The sequence below is a fragment of the Cannabis sativa genome, chromosome 4 (genome assembly GCF_029168945.1).
Source record: "Cannabis sativa cultivar Pink pepper isolate KNU-18-1 chromosome 4, ASM2916894v1, whole genome shotgun sequence".
NCBI classification, from domain to species: Eukaryota; Viridiplantae; Streptophyta; class Magnoliopsida; order Rosales; family Cannabaceae; genus Cannabis; species Cannabis sativa.
In genome coordinates this window covers 64,830,238-64,855,735 of record NC_083604.1, presented here as the reverse complement: position 1 = coordinate 64,855,735, position 25,498 = coordinate 64,830,238, and the positions used below count along the sequence as shown (strand labels likewise).

Sequence of the window (25,498 nt, the reverse complement as noted above, 5' to 3'; positions counted from 1 at the left end):
AGGATAAACTAAAACTTTTTGAAAGGAAAAAAAAAATAATATATCCCAATAGGAATAGGATAAATTAAAAATTTTGAATTGAAAAGGAAAATATCTAATTCATCATTTAATTTATTTACTTATCTTTTTTTTTCTTAAACAGGGCTAATAAATTTTAAATATTTGAAATTACATGTATTTGCCACTTCAAAAAAAAAAAATGTTTTTAATTAATTATAATACTTTATAAAATAAGATATGTTTTTTAATTTTTATGAGATAAATATAACTAAAAACAATATGTAACATCCAAATTATAAAGTTCGACGTTAATAATATAAAATACTCTATTTTTTTTTTGGAAAAGATAAAATATTCTATTTTACTAATATTATATGTAATCCTACTGTAGAGTTAAATCATTTAATTCACGTTACATTATTATTAATAATAATTTAAATTATAATGTATCTGAAAGTGGTCCACTTATCCTAATAGCAGATATACATGTGATTCGCATGCTGAAATTTTGATAGCGTGGCAGCAGTAGAGCTTATATTACTCCCTGCACCCTCATTACATATAATCACACCTCTTTCTCTCTCTACCTAAATCTGAAGAAACCTTTCCTATTCAAAATAACAAAACCACTTTAATTAGCAAGCAAAACAAAAATTGCAAGAAAGAAAGTGATGGAGTTCGCAAAGGCCGAAGAAGGTGTCCTTGAATCGGAAGCTAATAACAACAAACGATTGGATTTTATTGATACAACGGCGGTCGCCGACTTATCATCACTCCCGTCGAAGACTCTTATGAGGGCGGCGCTCTCACTCAAAGATCAGGTTCGTACAACAGTATATATATATGTATATCTACAGTACTACTGCGTGTTCTAAGAGCTTCGCTGCTCACAGTCACTGGAGAGAGTAAATGTTAGAGATATTTTGGCGTTAATTGTTAACGGGCGTAGGTTAAGATTTTATCAGCCATATGAGTACGTTAGCAAATTTCATTTGTTTAGGTGGTTGCAATCACATGGGAACGACGCCGGGTCTTGGGTGTGGGTGTGGGTGTTGACCCGACTGTGTATTCGGGCCTGCTGGGCACGGCGTTCACTTGCTTCAGGTCGTACCAAGCTAACTCTAATCACCAAGATTTGGTTATATGTACGGACATTATCGATACTTGCGCCGAGATCATAAGTACTGCTAATTCCAGGTATTTTATTTATAAAATTATTAAATAACAGACCAGATATTTTTTTCAAAAATAATTATAAAAAAATAGAGAATAATTTTTTAGAAAATTTTATTTACACTCTTAAATTTTTGTAAAGATATCTTATTTTAATAATTTTTATTTTATATAAAATTTATATTTTTAATTGTATTAAGTTTTTTAACTTTTTTCTTCAAATTTATATTCTTAAAAAATATAACTATTAAATAAAAATAAATTATATTTTAAATATTATGACAAAAAAATTAAAATAAAAAATTATATGAAATTTTTTTAAAAAAAGAATAAAAAAAATATATACATGAGTTAGAAAAAATTATGAAAATGAAATCAAAATAAGTATTCAAATTAAATTAAAATAATGTGAGGAAATTTTTTTTTAAAAAAATATTAAAAATATTTAAGTTTATATTTTTTTAATAATAGAATATTTATTATTTTATGAGGTGCAAATAGAACTTCTCAATTTTTATAGTACAGTTTGATTTTCTTTATTTAAATAAGTAGGGGTTGTTAACGATACTTTATAAAAAATATTTTCAAAGAGGATGTTAGTAACCAGTAGTGCCTCTTCAATAAATTGTTTGATATTTTTTTTAGTTGTTTTATAGTTTATTTATGGTTGATTTATAGTTGTCGTTTTTTATGGTTATTTTTTATTTTATAGTTTATTTGTAGTTGTTTTGTGGTTGATTTTTATTTTATTGTTTTTTAATTGTTTTTTTATTTTTTGTTGAAAAAAATTATATTTTTATAATTTTAAAACTTTAAAATCATATTTTAAAAAATGAAAATTTTAGGTTATAAATTATGATGAAATATATAATTATTTCTTTTATGGCAGTGGCATGGTTTTTATTTTATTTATTTTTTTAAAAAAAGAATGGCAATTCATTAATTAATAAGCATCAACTATTACAATAGATAAAAGTTCAACATGAGCATTCTCTAAACTAAAATTACGATATGAATAAAAACAAGAACAAGCAACACAATAAACAACCTTGTTAACAGAACGTTTAACAAAACATAATTTAATAAATGGTAAATAAGCTAACAAAATCTTGCATTCATGAACTATTTGACCAAAAGAAGAAGGCACATTCAACGAACTAGAAATAGCTTAAATCGCTACCAACGAATCTGCTTCAAGCTTCACACTAGCCCACCCTTTAGCCTTAATTCAACTAAGAGCTTCTTTTATCCTCACATCCTCTGCCAAAGTTGGATTCATCACGTGACCAGAATGACACAACGAGGCTGCTTCCACCAATTGACCATCACTATCCTGAGCCACCATTCTTATGTCGAACTTCATTTTTGACATGAAAATCTCTCCATCGACATTTACCTTAATCATATTAATATCTGGTTTAGTCCAACGCTCAAGGTCTTCATCCAAAACTGTAGATGAAAATAAAGAACCCCTTATTTTCAATTGAGCTATTGTCCGTTGATTAAGGGCTGCACGAGTCGAAAGAACCACTTCAATCGCTGAAGGAGTCTTGTTCTGCCAAACCCTAAGTATTACAGGTCTGCCACACCACCCAAACAACCATGGCCACCTCCTCTCACACCCCAGAACAACCAACATGTTGCTGCATTAAATTACCAAACCATACCCAAAAATCAATCCCCCTACACTACTAGCGTTCACAATAGATCAAGTCCAACATGCTTTAGAAAAAGAACAGCTAACTAGCAAATGAAAAATAAATTCATCGGCTTGATTGCACATAGGACAACACAAATCAAGAGGAACATTTTTACATACTAACTGTACTTTGGTGGCTAAACAACCACTAAGTGCACACCACATAAATTGGTTCACCTTAAGCGAAATATGAAGGCTCTAAGAAATCTTTCAAGCTTTCACATCATCACTACTTAACCTAAAAGAATCAGCCTTACAGAGAAACTTATAAGCTTCCTCAACATATTACAAATCGTTAATATCCATTGACTAATATCAAAGATCATTCACTGCAAAAAAATATTAAGAGGAATATTAATAATGAGCTCTCTATCCCATTCATTAAAAGATCCTAAATTAATGTCCAATTCTCATTCTCTTGAACCCACCACTATGAGATCAGCCACCTTACAACCATCCAACCCCACTCTAGACGAGATATAAGAAGACGTAGAATATAGAAGCCACAGATCCCTAACTATGAAAATATCAGACCTTGGCCAACTGATTGCCTAGTCTTAACCCTCACTAAATCTTGGGTTTCCAAAATAATTTTCCATATAAAACTTGTATTGGGACCAAAAGAAGCTTAAAGGAAAGAACCACGTGGGTAATACCGAGCCTTATCGAGACAACTTACAAGAGAGCTCTCCCTGGTGACTAGATGCCAAGCTTACTTCCCTAACATAAAAAGATTAAACTCACGCAAGCTTCAAAACTAAGACCACCGAAATTACGAGGAGCACACAAGCACTTCCAACTAAACCAACTCACCCCACGAGAGTGAGAAGAACCAAAATTCCATCAAAAATTACTCATCAACCCTTCTAGTTTATTACACAAATCCACTATACGAAAAAAAAACTAACATAGCAGAAGTCGAAAAAGACTGGGCTACCGTTTTAATCAACACCTCCTTACAAGCCTTTGATAATATTCTTCCTTCCCAACTCTAAATTCTCCTTTGCATCTTATCTTTCAGAAAGCTCAGTATAACATTTTTAGTATGACCCATCATACAAGGAAGACCCAGGTAAATAATATCAGCAGAGGCTTCTGACATTCCCGAAATCCCACACATTAATTCCTTAATATATTGGATAGTATACATACTAAAGAAAATCGTGGATTTAGAGACATCAATACATTGACCAGAAGCCTTCTCAAATGTTTGGAGGAGTTGAATAAACATAGCTATCATCCACAAATAAAATATGAGAAATTACAAGAACCTCATTACAAACCTGGCAGCCATGTAACACACCCCTAGCCTCAAACTACTTGATAACACTAGAGAAACCTTCTTCACAAATTAGGAACAGATGTAGTAACAGTGGATCTCCCTGATGAATACCTTTGTCAGGGATATAATAGGACCTATATCACGACCACCATGAGTAATAGTATAGCTTACTAAGGAAATGCACCGATAAATCAACTCCACTATCCAAATATTAAAACCCCTATTAGCATGATAGCATGAAGATAAGACCACTCAACCCAGTCATAAGCCTTAATCATATCCAACTTAAGAGCCAAATACCCTTCTTTACCAACCCTTTTTGTCTTCAAATAATGCATAACCTCAAAGAAAATCACGATGTTATCTGAAATTAAATGACCCGGAATGAAAGCACTTTGATTATCAAAAATAATATAAGACAATACTTCCTTCAAACTATAAATCAACAATTTAGAGAAAACTTTATAGAGAACATTACAAAGAGCTATAGGCTACATATCATCCATTTTTTCGAGGGTTCTTCTTCTTTGGGACGAGAACTATGTTAGTCTAATTCAATCCAGCAGGTAAGTCGCCAAAAAAGAAAAAAAGAACGGACTTGCTTCACCACATCAACCCTAACTATGTGCTAGCATTTTTGATAAAATCCAGGAGTCATATCATCTAGACCAGGCGACTTATCTGGATGCATCTGGAAAAAAGCCTCTTTAACCTTTTCATCGCATATAGGCTTCAACAAAGCTTCATTGTCTGCATCATTTATTTATCAAGGAATCCCATTAAGAACCTCAGTGGCATCGATATCAGAAGGAGCAAAAAGCTCCCTAAAATAATTCACCATTACATTTGGGATTCCCGTATCCCAGTCCGCCCAACTCCCATTAAGACGCCGAATTTTATGAATACTATTCACACGATGACTAGAATACGCTTTAGCATGAAAGTATTTACAATTATGATCACTTCTTGGAACCATAACTACTTAGACCTTCGTCGCCAGAAAGCTTCCTTTTGAGTCATTACTTTAAATAGATTATTTTATGCCTCTTTATATTTCTGAATGGAATCGTTGTCCCGACCCTATTTTAATCTCTTAATCTCTTTTTGCCAGAACTTTATACGAGAACCAAAATTACCAAAATATCTTTTCCCCACTCAAGTAGAAAAGCTCCACAAAGCTGAATCTTTTCCTAAATACCAAACAAAGAACAACCCTCCCAACAATCCTTAACCACTTGATAACAAAATGGTTCACGCAGCCAACGCTTTTCAAAGAAAAATTTGCATTGTTAGGCCACAAAAGCAGCAACATACATGTCAAACAACAAAGGACAATGATCAAATGAGGAAACTTCTATGTTAAACAATTTCACAATGGGGAAGAGTAGCATCCACTCATTAGTCACATACGCTCGGTGTAAACGAACCTCTAACCAATTATTAGTAGCACGACTTTTCTCCCACGTAAGTAAACTGATGACTAGTAAGTTCAAAATCAATAAGACCACAAAACTTGAAGGGTATTTTGAAAGCCCTCAATCAACCAATTTAATCATCTTGGGAAAGCACATTATTTAAGTCACCAACCACACACCAAGGGAGATTACTTTCCATCGCAAGTGCACGAAGTTGATCTAAAAACTCAGAACTCAAGCTTCTTTTCGACTCACCATAAAATCCAGTTAAATGCTAAAAATAAGAACCAAACGAGATAACTTCAATATCAACATAATTATAAGCAAAACTAAGAAGATCAATACCATCTTTATTTTGCCATAAAAGAGAATCACCATCACTCCTACCAAAAACTTCAACTGCCATCATACCATCGAAACCCAAAGACACACACACCCTTTCAACCACATCCTTATGACAAAGAGTTTCACAAAGAAAAACAAAATTAGGATTCTTTTGGATTATGAGACACCGAAGGAATTGAATAGCCCATGGATTCCTAAGCCCACGAAAATTCCAACTCAAAATACTCATAATACCTAGCGGGCCTGGAAACCAAGACCCACATCTAGCCCATTTTTTGCGAGCCCATCAAAATTCGAACCAAAATCCACAATAGTATTCATGCTAGTCTCCATAGCCATAGCCTCATGAGACTCATTCTCATCATCATTAGGTCAATGCCTCTTAGTTTCGTGATGGCCCATTTTAACACCAACTCTACTATTTGCCAACTCATTAATTATTTCCCACAAAATTAGAAATATTATTTGCAATAATAATACCCTTATTGAGAGCATTCTTGATTGTCCTTCCTTGATTTACAAAATCAATTCTTTGGTATTCTATCCCTAGAAACTTTCCTTTTCTAGTGTCTTGAATATCGAAAGCTGCATGATCAACCGGTACAACATCATTCTCAAGAAAACTATCCCAATTCAACTCAACACCTCCTTACCTGACCAACGATATTGAGAATGCAACAGATAGTTCTGCCTCTTTGGCTGAACTCACATCCACTTACCATACGATTTTATAATCTCCTCCATTGGCGTATCGAAAACTTTATGACAAAAATTCTTAGAATGATCGATAATACTACAAACTAAGTTAAACGTTGGAACACATTCATATTTAAAGTTAGTGCAAAACTATTCTCCACCCTTTTGTCTCATCTTCATTCGTCATTTTAAAGGTTCATCGATATTAACAGTCACACAAACTCTCATATACTCGAGCCAAAAGCCAGAATTATTCTTAGGATCCGACTCAACAACAGTACCAATGTACACCGTAGCAGATCGTATCACACGTTCATAGACTTCAGGTCCCCTCCTTTAGAACTCGGCCAAATAAAAACTGGAGTCTATTAAACGTCCAAGGACTTCCATCAACCACACACTTGAGAACAAGTTTGTGGTAAAGCTGAAACAGAAATAGATTCGACCCTTCCTTAACATACATTCCACACACTTGAGATCAAGTTTTTGGTAAAGCTAAAATAGAAATAGATTTGACCCTAATTCCTTGACATACATTCATTTCACGGGTCTCCAAAGTCCTGCCATTGTATGCGCTCATGGAATCAAAATCAATAGCTCGTGCATTCAAAAACTGCCCAACAATGAACCACCGATCATCCACAATTATTTCCTCCTCAAACCCATTATCAAACTCTACTACACACTCCTCCTCATCATCCGATTGAACCTGAGCACATTGGTCCTCTAAATCATCTAAACTGCGACTGCTAGAAGCCATATCGAAAATAGACAAAGGCAATACTTAAATAACAAACCTCCAAGATGAAAAAACCCAACAAAGAATCACACACCTCCAACCCCTCAACGAAAAACCAATCACACACCCCAACTTGCAACGAAAGAATCAATCACACGACAAGAGACCAAAAAAGAATCGAAGACCACTGTAATATTTGAATCACACGTCTCCCACCCTTGAAATACCCGAATCGCAGATCTCCCACCCCTACAAAATCTGAATCGCGCAGAAGAAAGCTAGGAATGCTTGAATCCACCCCACAAGACCTGAGCCGCCCGACTCCAACCCACAAGAACTGAACCGCAAACCACCAAACCTTCGAAAACCTTGAACGCACGGCAGAAACCCACATGACTTGAAAAACATGACACTCTAAACCCTAGAATTTTAACCTCACATCTGGAAATCACAAGACTTGAATCTCACGACACTTTAAACCCTAGAACTTGAAATACACGTTTGAACAATCACAGGGAAAACCCTAACACATGTCAAAAGACAAGACCAATAGAATTTGAAAGTAGCACCAACGTAAAATTATAATCACATTAATCATCATCAATTAAATAACTTTGTAGCGCTTCGTTTGTATGTCAATGCATGGAAAAGTCATAGAGTCAAAGTACATATAGAATTGAATTGAAGTGGAGAGAAGAAGAAAATAATGGCGAAGTATAGTGTTTGGTTCTCGTAAGCCCTTACAACTTATTGATAAGAATGTCTTTTTTTTTCGGCACATACAATAAATTATAATTTTTTTTACAAGTGAATACTATAGTTACTTATAATTTTTCATTATTCTTTTTTTTTTTAATGAAATTTTGTATAATTCATAGTACAAAAAATAAATTTTAAAATAATTTATTTTTATGCGCTTATAAAACAGTCTTGGAAACAGTTGATTTCAGATTTTTAATGCTATAAATATTTAAAGTTTCTTAAAAATTTGTGTGAATTTATTATAATTAAATTGCTTATATATATATAGATATATAAAAAAGGATATAATTAGTCCATGTACCAAAAATCTTAAAACAAGTAGTTTTTAAGCTTAAACTATAGGCCCCTAAAACGATCGAGTTATATTTTAAATCTATTTTAGCACCATATATGATTTAATTTTTTTTTTTTTAAAAAAAAAATCATAAGATTCTCCAAATAACTATAATATATACTTGGTGGGTGGGATCAAAAGCATAATATAAAAAAGCAAAATTATGAACACTTATTATAATTAAGAATAAATGAAAATGATAGGCAATTGGGAAGTGCGGTGGTGGAGACTGGAGACTGACATTTAGATCGTGGTTAAGGCTAGCTATACCCTATATGTCTTCCACCTTTCAACCGTTTGCTAGTGCATTATTGTTTAAACAATATTCTGTGTGTTTTGTTACTTGATTTGCTACAGAGTAATTAATTGTCTGGCTAGAGCTTCGTGTCACATGTCTAGCTACACCTTTGGTGTTACATTATTCGGCAGATTTATTGTAGCTTTTGGTGATATTAATTAATTTTAATGAAAGTTTATCTCTTTTGTTTTTAAAATAAAAATGAAAATATGATAATATGATAATATGATTTTTTTTTTCTTTTTTAATAATGTATTGGTTCCTCTATATATATATATTTGTGTTTATTTTGTATTTTCTTTCAATTGTTAAATATTTTAGGGAATAAATTGACAGAAATTTTACTGTTAATCATTTAAAATTTCCGCAATGAAATGTTGATTCTAAATTTTAGTAACCTATTATGTCATAGTGAAACATGCATTTATTACCCTACTCAACTCATGATTCATCAATTTTATGTCTCATTTATTTTCTTCCTTATGAAATGGACACCTTTGGTTGATAATGCAGGCACGTGACATTTCTTTGTGGTAAAGGTGGGGTCTACGCGCTTGGATCTGTGGTTGCTAACTGCATTGGGGACCATCAAAAGCGTGACATGTACCTTAACCTCTTCTTAGAGGTAATTATCTATATAACCCATCCCTATCTTCAAGACTTTTTTTCATCTCACCATTGGAATTGTATTTTTGCATACTATTTTAAAAAATCTACCTAATAAATAAAATATCTGGCTTCATTTGATATCCCTTTCTCTTGAGAGAAAAAACCAGTTTTTGTTTGTTTTTTTTATTTGTGCTATTAATATTTTTGCTTTTAGGTTTCGGTATCTTATTCAAAGATTTATTAAACCGTACACGCGTCTATCGTACCAAGCATATAGTTTTACTGACATAGACAACAAAAAGCAATTAATAAGAATATGTGGTGCGAAATATCTTTATGCCTGCAAATGCAATTGACCGTTAGGGGTACTTTGCCAAAACAAAAAGACCATTTAAGGAATTTCCAAACAAGTAGAAAAAATTAAGTTTATTTCGATATTATTTTATTTTAGATTAATTATGATTTTTTTCTTCCGAACTTTGACATGTACCAAATCATGTCCTTTGAATTTTTTTCGGCTGTTAAAAATTCTCCTTGAACTATTAAGATTGTTAGATTTAAGTGTTTTTGTCTAATTTCATTTAATTTTACTGTTTCAGTAATTGTTGATGTATTAAACCATGCTCCCCAAACTTTGATATCTACCAAATCATGCTTCTCAAATTTTGATATGTACTAAATACTTTCATCTATACTAGATTTTTTTTACTAAAATTAGACAAAAATCCTTAATCTAACAATCACAATAACTCTAGGGAATTTTTAACAATTTTAAAAGTTCAAGAGTATAATTTATTACATGTTAAAATTTGGGGAGAAAAATTCTTAATTAACCTTTATTTTATTTTCTTATATCAAAGAATTAAAGTATTTAATTATTCAGTAGTGATTTTTTTTAATGTCATGCGTTAAATTTAAGCAGCATTTACATAGGAATGGAAAAATCCAGCTGAATAGCTTGACTTGAAAAGGGAGGTTAATCCCTATCCACTTAGCACTTGCCCTACTAAGTAGAAATTAATTGTCTATTAAATTAAGTAGTCATTTTGAGATACATAAATTTACACGTACTTTTAAGTCTTTTCTTTTTCTTTTTTGTTCTCTAATGCTCCACTTGTTATCATTTTCTTTGACATACATGATAAAGTGGTTGTAAGTTCCTAATTATTTTCTTTCACATACATGCTAAGCTAAAGTGAACATATTTTATGAAACTAATTATAAGCTAATTGGTCTGAGGAAAGAAAAAAGAAAATGCAAATGAGTTCCTATTACTTAATATATTTCTTTATGTAATCATAAACAACTCCTTAAATATATCTCTCTATTTACACAAAACTACTCAGTTTATATGCACTTAGTTTTGATAGCAGAGCACAACACTATAGGTGTAAAATTTCAGCGTGTTAAAAGTAGTTTCCAAAGTACGGCAGATCATATATACTCATAGCTCATTTCTAGCCTCATCCATCCTCTTGTTATCAATCTGACTCTGTTGAATTAGAATTATTAAAGCAAAAGATGAACGGGATGACTAATAATTCGTCTCGCATTTTAAGTTCTGAGATCTATATGTATGTCTACGAATTAACAATGACTCAAGTGTTTATAGTAACAACAACAAGAAAATCTCACAAACATGAAAACTTACATTCTTTTATAGCCCTTCATATTTTTTAGTTCATCATAATAAAATTTTTGTACAGGTCGAGATCACATTAAGTAGCTTAATCACATAGGTTGTGTAAGAGTGTAGAAACACTCAACTGGTGCAGAGCACCAAGAATCAAAGAAAACAGAGTGAAGGTGAAGTGAGAGTAAAAATGCAGTAAGAACTTGCATCCTCTCATGAACAAAGTCTTTATTTATAGGCACATACAAGTTGTTACAAGATAACAGAAATAACAGAAACAAAGAGCTAACTAACATAACAGACATACAACAGAAACTAACTAATGTGACTGTTAACAGTTTGTTTAACTAAAATTTAATCATGTTATAGGTTGCACAGGAAAGGGCTCTCCCTGCTGGACCCGAGGAAGGTGGTTTTGGAATGTCATATGATCTTCTCTACGGCAGAGCAGGCTTCCTATGGGCAGCTCTATTCATAAATAAATACATTGGTGAAGACAATAAGCTGTCTAGTGATCTTCTCATGCCAATTGTCGAAGCTGTGTTAGACGGAGGCAGAGCAGGGGCATCGGTTAACTCTTCCTGTCCACTCATGTATAGGTGGCACGGAACAAGATACTGGGGCGCAGCCAATGGCCTAGCAGGGATTTTGCATGTACTTCTCTACTTTCCACTATGTAAAGAAGACGCAGAGGATGTCAAGGCCACTTTAAGGTACATGATGAGTAAAAGGTTTCCTCATAGTGGAAATTACCCCTCAAGTGAAGGAAATCCCAGGGACGAGTTGGTGCAATGGTCTCATGGTGCCACCAGCATGGCCATTACTCTGTCCAAGGCTTCAGAGGTTAGCAATTCAACCAAAACTATAATACAAGAATGTGCAAACCTTTTAGGATATGTTTGGTTTGGTTTCAACCCAACGTACTCTTTGTCCCTTTTGGCATTGTATTAAAGAAATGTGATTGGTTTATCTGTATAGGTGTTCCCAGGTGATAGAGAATTCCGTGATGCTGCTATAGAAGCAGGAGAAGTAGTGTGGAAGAATGGGTTGGTGAAGAAGGTTGGACTGGCTGATGGGGTGGCTGGGAATGCCTATGCTTTCCTTTCCCTCTACAGACTGACAGGCGAGACCCTATACGAAGAGAGAGCTAAGGCATTTGCATGCTTTTTGTATCATAATGCTCCAAAGCTAATGAACATGGAGCATAATTCTCCTGGGGTTGACCATGCCTGCTCTCTTTTTCAAGGACTTGCTGGAACTGCTTGCCTTTGGTTTGATCTGCTTGCTCCTCAAAACTCTAGGTTTCCAGGTTATGAACTATAGAGACTAAGAGAAAAGTATACTCTACTTAGTTGTAATTTTATGTCAATGAGATGTGATGTGATCCTTTATGGAAATGTTGCAGTGTCAATCTCAGGCATGGTCTAGTTAGTTTACAACTTTAGGCTTGACTCTTCAAGGTCTGATTTAGCTTTCAGATCCACACGTGTAGATCTTCTTTGGTGTCCGGGTTAGGCCAAACCATAAGCATATGTAGTCTACTTGCATTACTAACTATGCATTTGAACTAAACTTAACTCTAGTCCATCTACAGTCTACTTGCTTGATGCTCAATCTATGATCTCTAGTCGTTTATGTTTGTTTAGGTAAAAATAGCTAAATGGGTACTCGAGCTAGTAAAGTGTGATCTAACTATGGATTATGTATTATTGGATTTCATTGATTGGTATCTTTATTCATGCTTTTTTATTAGTTAGTAGGTATTATTGATTATTGGAATGTTGCTCTCTAAATGTGATTACACTGATTAGAGTTGGAAATATGACTAAAAGATACTAAAACTAGACAGTTGGTACTTTGCTTCGTAGGGAAATTGTACTGGAATTAAAATTAAAATTTTATTATTTTTATTTGTTTTTTTTTTTTTTCTAAAAAAAATTGTAATATCTTTTCTTTAGAGCATCTCCCAACATCTATGAATCATAGTGACGGAAAGTAAAAAAAAAAATGTGATTCTAGTAAGGGGTGTGCATAAATTGATTCAATTCAACGAGAATCAACCGATTCAATTATAATCGATCGCTAAATATTGGATATTCAATTGTGATCGAATTGGATTAGATGTTAATTTTAAATATCCAATTGGATTACATCAGATGGTAAATGAGGTGTCTAAAAGTCCAATATCAACATCCAATCGAATTAATTAGTATTTTCATTTAGTTTTGATAAGTAATTAGATTTTATATAGTTATACATAAAATCTATATGTATATATAAAAATTCACATTAAAATTTTACTTTTTTTTTTGTGGTTTGGATGGATTCAGTCCAATCCAATACATAAACTAAAATATTGGATGGATTTGATCTGATCCAAAAAATATTAGGTGTAAAATATTGGATAAATCAAATTTAAACCAATAAATATATATAAAATATATCCATTGGATATATAGAATCGATCCAATCTAACATCCAATGGATGTCGGATCGATTGGATGATAAAATCTAACATCCAATATATAATTAGATCGGATCTGGATAAGTTTTAAAAATTTAGGATGTGGTCCAATGAACACCCCTAGTTCTAATCATATAAAATTTGGCTCTCGAAAATGTGGCGAGTTTTTTTTTCATATTATTTTAATAACAATAATAATTTTATCATATAAATATTTAATAATTTAAAATATTTGTAATTAACTTTTCCTACCAACAATATTTTTTTCACTCGTTAAAGTCTTTATAGAGAAATCAAGATCCAACTAATTTTTGTAAAACAATCTTGATAATATTTTCCCATATATTTAAGTAGTTCCAGTCACTTCCAAAAATTTCACTTTGATTTTTAACTACTTAACTTGCTGATAAAACAGTAAGGTGTACTGGTTGTAACAATTCCAATGAAAATACCTCAAACCTTGGTGCAACACAATTATGAATCATTATACATCAATTTTTGGCAATGCATAAATTTTTCTTGTGTCACTACCTTAGTGACCATATTTGAGTACAAAGAACCAATTGTTGTAAAGGCATAGACAATTTGACCGGCACACTTGAAATTAGAATTGAGGTAAGACTAGTATGACACACATGTTTATATTTGCCAGATATATGACATATTTGTTAGAACGATAGTTGGTGTATATATGATTACATGTTAATATCGTGAATGTATGTGTTTGTCAATTTAGAAAGTATAACCAATGCTATCAACACTAGTACGCCAAATTATACTGAGTGCATGTGGTATTATGGTTGGGTATACTTTCAAAAGCATGAACTAGTACTACCAGCATTAGTACGCCAGAATACTGAGTGCATGTGGTATTATGGTTGGTTATACTTTCAAAATCATGAACTAGTACTACCAACACTAGTACGACTAGAGTACTAAGTGCATGTGGTATTATGATCAATTATACTATGGTCAAGAATGTTCGAGACTCATTTATACATATTTGACATGGTTTATGACTTGTTGATAGGTGTATGGGCGCTTAGTCACAGGTTAGTTATATTTATATTTTATGTTTTTCTTACTGAGTTTGTCAACTCACAAATGATATGTTATGTGCAAGTAAAGGCAAAGCTGTTGTTGAACGACAATAAGTGTTGAGCTGGATGTAGATTGTACATATCAAGATAGTTCAACCTGGAGTGTTATATCTTCGAGAAAGCTAGGGCTCACTATTTTGTAGTCGAAGTGCGACATCTTTTAATTATGTACAGTTAAAAAATGTAGATACGGGATCTCAGATTTTATAAATGTAATACATTATATGTTTATTTATTTAAGATTAAATTTTATCGCTTTTGATAAACCCTTTGATTAGCAAAGGTTGCACAATAATTATGAAAAGTATTGTAGCACGCTTAAACTAGTAAGGTGTTACAAGATGGCTGTTATTTTCATAACCTGATAACATAACAATCATCAGACTACTTTGTCAGATAACTAAAAAATAAAGAAAGCTTCTCTAGATTTTGAAATACTCATCTCTTCTTTCTTCTTAGTTTCGAACCCTATAATGAGTGAGTGCTTGCCCACACAGTCAATACTCAAATATAGTGTGGTAGATTGTGAAGAATTCCATCATCTAAGGAGATCCAGCTTTAGATCTTAGTAATACTCTGTGATGAAAATGAACAAGAGTTAGAGATCTGAATGAAAGGAAACATTATATTCCGCTGCTACCAATGTACAATTTTCTATAGACTTTGTATGTGTTTATTTCATTGTTATAGAAAATTCATATTTAGGATGTTAAATTATAGTCATATAATCAACATACATGTTAGTAAATCTAGATCCTGGTAAAATAGACTCCAACGTTTTATATGTCACCCTACACGCGTGTAGAGTGGGCCTACACGTGTGGGCTATATTAAGGTCCAAAATTGATTTTTCAATTTTGCCATAAATAAGATTTATTATTTATTCTACCAATAAATGATAATTTATTAATTCTCATTAATCTCTTATTTAACAAGGATTAAAATATTATTTTCTCTAAAATAATAAATTTCTCTCTTTAATATTATTAAGAGTAATATTATATTTAACTAATTAATATAGTTAAATACTATTAATTATACAATTCATAATTACCATAATTAATCAAAATAATATTCACAAATTACTATTTTTCCCTTAAGAATTTCTTTTCGAAATCAATTAATTCACTCAAAATTCATCTATGAAATAAAATCTTTCCCTGTATAGTGTTGTATAGAGGTGACTCGGGGACTATAGACTTATATTTCAAAGCTCCAATAAATCCGCGATTATTATCAATTTAATTAATATAATAATTTGGTTTATTAATTCTATTATTACTCTACTATAAATATGGAATTGCACTCTTTGACAATATAGAATTATATTTACAAAATTCTTACTTGTAATCCATTGATATAATCAATATAAGTAGTTCGCCCTCCAATTATTAGTTCATAATTAGAGTAAATTAGTTAAAATATCATTTTACCCTTCTAATTATCTCTTGATTCTTTATGTACCATTAATTTACTATGAACATTTAATTTATAACTTACAATAGATTTGGATCCAACTGTTAGCACTCCCAGAATTAACACTATAAGGGAACTAATAATCGATCCGTTAGGAAAACTTAGATTCTACTATTGTATAACATGTCCCTAGCCACGTACTCATATTATTAAGCTCCCAAAATTAGAAGTTGTAAAAATCATCTTCTCTGAGAAACTTTAACGAGTGAATCAAAGAACTCAATGAACACAAATAGGAGTTCATGTATACTCAGGATTTAGGTTAATCTACTAATGATCATCATTGTGATATGAATAAATCTTTTCATGGTAAATGACAAGTTAATGAAAAATGTTTATTACATATTGGTCAAGTCATGCATAATCTAATTATACACAGTACCTTTACTACATGTCTATCTATATATGTGATTCGAATCAAAATCACACACACACTAGAAGTATAGTGTATAGTAAACTGTACTTAGCTGTTCCATATTGAAGATTCCTAGAACTTTAACACACTACCGAATTAATTTATTTATATCATAGAATCTTAATTCTCTTGCACATCCTTGCAAGATTATACCTTCTCTATATGAATAAGAAATTTTTAGATATTTAATAATTATACTCTTATAATTAATATATCATGTATTTACCCCAATAGTGGGTCTAGTTTGCACAAAACGGCCTAGTGGGTCATGGGTACGCTTGGATCTGGATCCTACCCTATAAATATCCCTTTATATCTTCATGCAAGAGAGACAATTCACTTCACATCTCTTTAGGTTCTCTTTTCCTCTAAGCCAAAAAAACCTAAGTGAGAAAATATAGCAAGAAGCTAGAGTTGTTGAACTTGTAAGATTCCATTGTAATGCATCAAAGCAATTCTGCCTAATACGTTGACTTGTGGACTAAAGTTAATTAACACTTGAATCACGTAAAATCTCGAGATAAATTGATAATTACCTCTTTTTATTACACATTCACCAAAAATAATTCTAAAATAAATTTAATTGAAATATACCATATTTTATAATGAACTGCCAAATATACCCTTACTACAAGTTACGAATTCGTCCATAGCAACTGAATGCACGCACTTCATGCACTTTATTCCATTATGAATTCCACTAAAATAATAATAATAATAATAATAATAATAATAATAATAATAATTCGTGCTCCATTCAAATAAATTATGATAAAAATTAATTGTGATTATATTAATAAATTAACAGGGATAAGATAAAGGATAGAATAGATTGAAATGTAAATGGATACATAATTTACCTAATAAGTATGTTATATATTTAATAAGACATATTATTTATCTTATTTTAGACACGTTATTTATTTAATAAGCTATGTTGTTTATTTTATTGTGTAATAATAAAGGTAAAATTGGTATAGTGGCTGAAAAAAAAGGATAAAAATGAAAGATATAGAAAAAGAGGGTAAATTTTAAATACTCCAACTTAAAAGAGGTATAAAGCCTATTTTTCTCAATTTGTTTATAGGTACTTTTTCAAAAGGTCTGGTATTAATAAAAATAGGGTTATTTTAAAAAATATGGAAAAAATTATTAATGTTATGATATAAAAAGTAAATGCCGATATTATTTAATCAATCAAACTAAAAATATATATATTTTTTTTAAAAAAAAATCATATAAAACATTAAAAAAATAATTTGAATTTAAGATTCATAAAAAATAAAAACTTAATTAAATTACCAAAATATTGAAATTCCCTTCATATTTATTTTTTTTAAAAAAATAAAACAAATAAAACTATAGTGATCGCCGGAGTAGTCACTCGTGCCAGAAAAGTCGTTGAAGTTTGTTGTTGGCACCGAAAAATTCGTCGGAGTACCTGCCAGTGCCAGAAAAGTCGCCGGAGTTGCTGCCGACGCCAAAAGAGTCGTCAGAATTAGCATTGTCGCTGGAAAAATCACCAAGAGTAGTTGTCGGTGTCAGAAAAATCGCCAGAGTTATTGCAGCCTGGCGTAACAAAAGTCATCAGAATTGGTATTGTCGCCAGCAAATCACTAGAAAATTTGCTAAGAAAGTGGTTTCTTCATCAAGGAACAAGTTTCGTTATACAACAATAATAAAAATTATGAAAACAAAACAAAAATAATATACATTGAAAATAATTAAACCAGTTTCATCAATCAACCAAATAGAGAAAAAAAACACAAAAAAATACTCATAAATATAAACAAAACAACACACAATGCACAACAATAATCTAAAACAAAATATAAGTGTGAAAACCAGTTTCAAACCTAGAAACAAAATAATAAAAAGAAACTTAAAATAAAAAACATACAATAACATCATAAAATAGAGTAACCTCATTACAAAACCCTTAAAACCTGTAAAACCAGTTTCGAACTTATGAACCCTGTGAAACCAGATTCGACACTATGAAAAATCATAACGAAATATAAATGCTAAACAACAAAGTTAACTGAAACAAGTTATCAAATTGGCATAGTCGCTGGAGTTGCTGCCGGCACCGGGAAAGTCACCAGAGTTGCTACCAGCGCTAAAAATGTTATCGGAATCGGCATTATCGCTGGAAAAATCACAAAAAAATTACCAAACTGGTTTCTTGCTAAAAAAAATCAGTTTCTTGGTGATTTTTCTGGTAAATTTTCCAGCGACAATGTCAATTCCGACGAATTTCCCAGAGTTTACTATCGGTACCAAAAAAGTCACCGGAGTAGCTACCGATGTATTAGTCATCAGAGTTGCTACTAACGCCAAAAAAATCGTCAGAATTGCCATTGTCGTTAGAAAAATCACTGAAAAAATCACCAAGAAATTGGTTTCTTCATTAAGAACTGGTTTCCACCGACTATGCCAATTCTGATGACTTTTTTGAAGTTTGCTGTCGGTGCCGGAAAAGTCGCCGGAGTCAGAATTGACATTGTCAATGGAAAAATCACCAAGAAGGTAGTTTCTTCATCAAGAAATCGGTTTCTTAGTGATTTTTTCGGCAAAAATGCCAATTCTAACGATTTTTCCGGCGCCGACAGTAACTCTGATGACTTTTCCGGCACCAACCGCTACTCCGGCGAGTTTTCCGGCATCAATGATAAATAAAAGTTCCTAAACAAATAAAAATATTAAATTGGGATTTAAAGACCTAATTACATATATATATATGGCATATCAAATGCCATAAAAAGACCTAAAAATAAAAAAAAAATACTATATAAATTAGTCAAACTTAAATATGTTATATTTATCTAAAAACTTTTAAAATCCACATAATTTCCTCATAAAAATATTATCTATCTTTACACATACCCACCATCATTTCTATTTTTAGTCAAACGTCTTTGATTGCACAGCCAATAATTATTTTAAAAATTAAAAATGTAGTTTTAATTCTATGACGTGAAAAATATGTTAAATAGACTAAGAAAAGGACAATTGCCATATATTTTACGTAGAACCGGCATATTTATTATTAAGCAATCTGCATCGTTCTTTTTCTCATGAAAAGATTCCTCCATGTCATCAATCGATCTATCATTATCCAAATAAATAATTTAATTTTTGTCAAATTTATATGTCGATAGAAAAAAAGAGGGAGGAAACAAAAAAGCTTCTGTAACAATTGACTCAAAAAAATTCGAATTGTAAAAAGTAGATATGTAGATCAATTAACTTTGACTTAGAGGCTATCAATAACAGTACACTCGACTTAGTGCGTTGTGAAAATTTTTATGAGTCTCCAGTTTAAAAAATAAAAAATATATATTTAAAATATTTTGGGTGTGACTGTGTGAGGATTAATAATTATTGAAAGCATCGGCAATATAGAGTTTAATAAACAAATATATATAAATATGGGTATATATATCATTATTCATGATATTGTTATATATGAAATTAATTATACTGACTTAACATCATAACATGGTATGTTTCGTATCATTATTCATTAGAAAGACATGATATATATATATTTATATATAAATAAGTAGTGTGGTAACTAGTAGGGTACAAGTACAAGCATGGTGTGTTTTAATATTGCACATATCTGTCCGTACAGTGAAGCTTGATCAATCAACTTCATCATCTTACTAAAATTAAATTATGGCTTGTGAAAAGACATTGTAATCATATATACATACTAATGAACATTAATCTTTATCAACTTGCATTTATTTAATAAGGGTCGATATTAATTATTTTTGTAATAATAAAAGGACGATATCGATGTGAGAGGTGTCTCTGTATATATATAATCGTACAATTTTTTAATTTTTGTGCTTATATAGTTTTTGAATCGTGAGATTCAGCGTATTAATGTCGAAATGCCAGTATACTCAGAGTTGGCAAATAAAACGAAATTGTGATATAATTTTTATATATATTTTTTAAATAATTGACACCATAATCAGTTCTGAAAATTCTGAATCGATAACTTAGTGGATAAGGAAGTGATATGCAACTATATATAAAGTTTGTGGGTCTTGTCGTCCTTCTTAACCAAATTAAAGTTGTCCATTTATACACATATATAATTGTGGCTTTTATGAGAATCTAGTCTAGTCTAGCTTGTAGGCCATGTTAAATTAAAACCAGTGAATATTTTGTGTACACATTAATATTATTGACAAAATTAAAGAGATGTATCTATAGATACATATCAATGATATCATAACAACTTTTTTACTTTCTTCTTCTTAATAACAATATAAGAAATATGTTTACGATCATTTAGTCTTAGTACTCCTATTTTATTTTTTTTGTGACAAAATAAAAGTCCCAAATTATGAAGAACTATTGCAAATTTCTCCCTTCACTTCATTGTGTCTATTTTTTTTTTAAAAAATAATTTACTTAGTCAGGAGCCACAATAAATATTTAATGAAGCTGATTCAATTTATTAATATTAAATATAGAAACATTAGTATTAAAAATGAATGTGCTTATTGGCGACTTGCGCCAAATTAGTGTTATTTAGTGATACGCCCACCAAGCTTTTGGGAAAAATGATTTAAAGAGAATGCAACTAAAACTCTTTCTAAATGAAATAATAATTAATTTATAATAATCGCAATAATTTAGAATATTCTTTTTCAATCGATAAAACTCTACAAAGTCGTAACTCAAATAATAATAATAATTGATCTCTTAATAAAATATCAATTCCCTACAACAAAAAAGTAAAACTTGTGGATATATGAATTTTCAGATGAGCATTGTCTGACAATCAGGATATAATTTTAGGGTGGATTAATTAAATTTTTTACTAAAATTTAAAAAATTATATTACATTTTTTATTTAAATAAAATTGAAATAAATTTTAGTATCTAAATAATAATATGAGATTTTATAATTCTTGTTTTTAAAAATTTTATGTAAAATCTTGTGTTAATTATAAATTAAATATAATTTAAAATAATTTTTTAACATGATAAGTTTTTTACCAATAGAAAAGTTATTTATAATTTAAATGCTCTATGATTATACTTTTGTATTTTTTTTTATTTTCAAAAAAGTAGATTTATATATATAAAAATAAAAATAGAAGATAGAGTTGAGAAAATCAAATTCAAAACTAGGTCTACCAAGTAATGAAATAAATATTTATACCAATTATTCTGTCTAATAATTATATATTGTTTCTATTTCTAATTTTATATGTTCTGTTCTAAAATTTGAGAGTGGAATTAAGCTCTCTCTGAACTCTATGTAGGTTTGCTTATGGTTATTGGACACTATTGTCTATATGTGACACTCTATAATTAGGTAGCGATATTGCTTAAAAATTATTTTTTAAGTTATATTAGACTTAATACTTAATTATACTAATAAAACGATGAAAGTATTAAACACCAATAATACCTTCAGATATAGATCAATTTACATGCATCGGAACTCTACAAACTTAATGAAGTGGGTAACAATTAATTGTACACAACTAATTGGCTTGGGAAATGAGATGATCACTTGAATTGAATTCAGTGCTCCAATTAATTAAGCTAGCTCTGCTGAATGTAAAAATGAACCTCCTCGACCTCCAAAATTCCAAGCTTAATGAAAACATTTCACCAAAAAGGCAACTTTGGTATTATTGGACCACAAGCCAAGCTAAAGGCAGAGTACACACAAGTTGGAATATTGGATTAACAAAACAATTCCCTTTTCTTCTCCCTTTGCCTAAGTCACACGGCACCCCATTGTGAACTTGGTACTTGTCCCACAAACACTACCAACACCTAAATAAAATCAAGCTTCCCATTTGGAATATTGGGCAAAAACACTTTAAATGTGCCTAAGAAGAAGATGAGGAATCCTTTTTCCCATACAAGTACATTGTATTCTTCAAATTTTGTCCCAATGTAATAAAAATGGAACTGTTCGCTATAGTTTTTTTATTTCTTTTTCTTTATGACATCTGCACATTTTTATGGCGATAAAATACTTTGTTTTAATTTAACACAATAATTCCATTTCATCTGACAATATAAAAATACTTTGATATAAAAAGGAAAATTACACTAAATTAGAAAATTTAAATCCTCACTCACCCAGACACAATTTTTTTTTTTTTTCATTTTTGTAAGACATCAATATATTTTTCCTTTTGCTAAGAAAAAAAGTGTAATTTGTTGGGAGATTGAAACAATAAGCTCTAACTCCAACTCAACAATTGCTTTTTTTTTTTTGACATAACTCAACAATTAAAACAACAATAATTTAAACGAATAAATCGTAAAATTTTAAAAAGACAGTCAATGGTAATTTCTTTTTTGGGGGTCATGGGCAGTAAACTATATTCTCAAATTTTATGTATAAAATCATAATTCATAACCATATGGATGTATGCACATTATTGGGGGAAGAAAGTGATGAGTGAATCCATCACTTGTCACATATAATCCATATTGAAAATAAAAATTTTCTTTAATAGATACATTCAAATTACATTTATTTTAGCGATTAGATCACAATTAAATAATTATAATTAATTTAAAAGTTAAATAAAATAAATAATAAATAACTTACAATCTAATAGTATAATTTAATCTTTTATTTTCTTATAAAATTTTAATAATTATATTTTAAAATCAAAACTTTAATAACTTAATTTTTGACAAATTTAGTCACTTGAAAATCAAAAGTTTCGAGTCTCCTATTTTCACAAAACAGCAATATCTCCAAGAACATGTGTCCAACTTCACCAAAACATATAAAAGGACTAAGCAGTGTCAAACCATCACTTAGACATCTCAAAGAACTTCCTTTAGACGTTTTTACACTTATACAACATCCAAGTTGATGTCTGATGTCAACCTAGGCGTTGGGACTTGAACTGCTTTCAGTAAAACGGTCATAACTCACTCTTTTTATCCAACTGACACGATTCAACTTGCATTTTGAAACTATTTATGCCCTCTATGAAGTCATGTGTTACGGCCCAGTCAAAATTGTGAAGCTATCGTAGTCAAAATTCACCCCAAGTGAGTTACAAAAAATAAGCTCCGGGTAACTCGCAGCGAGACCCGCTAGGCACCAAAAATAAGCCATCACCACCAGAAACTAATTTTTACCGTTAGATCATCATCAATGGTGGAAAATACTTTATTTGTATTTTTTTTCTATTTTTGTGGGCCTCCATCACCTATAAAAAGAGAGCTCCCTCAACTCGTTTTTCACATTCTAAAAACCACCCACAAGACCAGAGCTTCTCTCTAGATTTTGGAGTTTCTGATACATAGTCTATTGCTACTATCTCGTGAGAAATAAAAACTCGAAGTAGACGTAGTCCCATCACTATCACGATATAGGGAGTGAACTACTATAAATAATGTGTCTCTCTAAATTAAGTACAATCATCTCGTCAATCTAGCGAGTTGATGTCAGCTACTTTTTAGCGTCAACATTTTGTTTGAGAGTTGTTTTGTTCTAACTATTGAGAATTTCTTTTCTTAGTTTTTAATATCACTGCAAGGGGATAATTCACTTTTTTATCTTATTTTATTTTGTAGATATTTTGTGGACCATTCTTAATAAGTTAATGAGTTCGACTGTAGTTTTCAGTGTTACAAGTTGAAGTTTTAGCTCTTTTGTAGTGCTGTTTAAGGACTTTATAATTTTATTGTCTAAATTTTTAGGGGCACTTTTGTTCCATATTGCTCGCTTACTTTAGCTGTTTATAGTTTGGCAAAGCATGCCCTTCAGTTAGACGATGACCTATCCTAGTTCAAGAAAGTTCATGCACTGGTTACGAATATCTGCATTGTAAATTTATAGTAATTCTAATCACCACATTAAAATATATATCTATATATTGTTGCAATATTTTTTTTAATACTCATGCGAAAATCTTTGTATTGAACTCTATTTTTAGTGCCTAAATTATTTGAATTATTTTTAAAATTTGTAAAAATATAATGAACACCATTATAAAAAAAAAAAAGTTAGAAAAGATCAAGACGCACCCTCGGTGTTTGTATAGAGATATATAGAGAGAGTGTATTATAGTTGTTTTGGTAAAATAAACTCTCTTATCATAAACTGTCAATAATATTATTTTAAAAAAAGTGCTATAATAGAACTCTGTATTACACCCTATCTTATCATTTTTTATCGATGTATAATATTTGTAATTATTTTATATTATAAATTATAAATTATGTATAAACTTTTCTAAAAAAAAAAAAGAAATTATGTATAAATTAAGTGTTCGTTTGGAATGTCGTATTAAATTGAATTAGATTATATATTATATTATATTGAATTGTATTATATTATATTGAATTATATATAAACTAAGTGTTTGTTTATATTGTATTATATTGAATTAGATTATATATCATATTTTTATATAATACTATGTTAAATTTTAATTTATACTAAAATATTATAAATTTTAACTGTCCATAAAAGTTAATATTACATATAGTTTTATATAAAAATATAACATAAAATACAATTTAATATAGTATTAAATAATACAATAAAGTGGTATAATATGGCGTACCAAACGAAATTAGATATTCAAATTAATTGATCAATAATTTGTATAAGAGGGATAAGTTTTTTATTTTATTTTTTTTGATTACTTGTTCCAAATATTCATGAGAGAAAAAAAAAAAAATAAGGCAGTTCCGTTCCCAATGAAAAAGTGGGTCTACTCTCAAATTGCTCACCATATCTCACTGTCCACCTCTCCCGACCGTCCACGTCATCTTTCCCGTTCTATCCTCTGTCACCCTATCCTTCTTTCCTCGTAAACCGCAAGAATTTATCTAACTTTCTCAAAATCCCCCAACCTCTGTACTACCCATACATAATCCCACAGCAAAGGTAACTCTACCGTCTAATAATAATTAGCCACGTGTCATTACATCAATCTCAAAACGACGTCGTAATAATACACAAGTTGGCTCGACGAGTCTTCTCTCTTCTGTGCAACGTGGGGTACATATTCATAGTGTAATGCGCCACCATAGCCCC

The 25,498-nt window shown here is 30.7% G+C and overlaps 1 protein-coding gene across 1 annotated transcript; it reads left to right on the top strand.

Moving 5' to 3' along the window:
- Window positions 1-485: 485 nt before the first annotated feature.
- LOC115714128 (lanC-like protein GCL1) lies at window positions 486-12,737 on the top strand. The gene is made up of 5 exons (XM_030642689.2): window positions 486-821; window positions 1,001-1,197; window positions 9,257-9,368; window positions 11,355-11,828; window positions 11,964-12,737. The coding sequence occupies exons 1-5, from the start codon at window positions 672-674 to the stop codon at window positions 12,306-12,308; spliced, it is 1,278 nt and encodes a 425-aa protein (XP_030498549.2). The 5' UTR covers window positions 486-671; the 3' UTR covers window positions 12,309-12,737.
- Window positions 12,738-25,498: the final 12,761 nt, after the last annotated feature.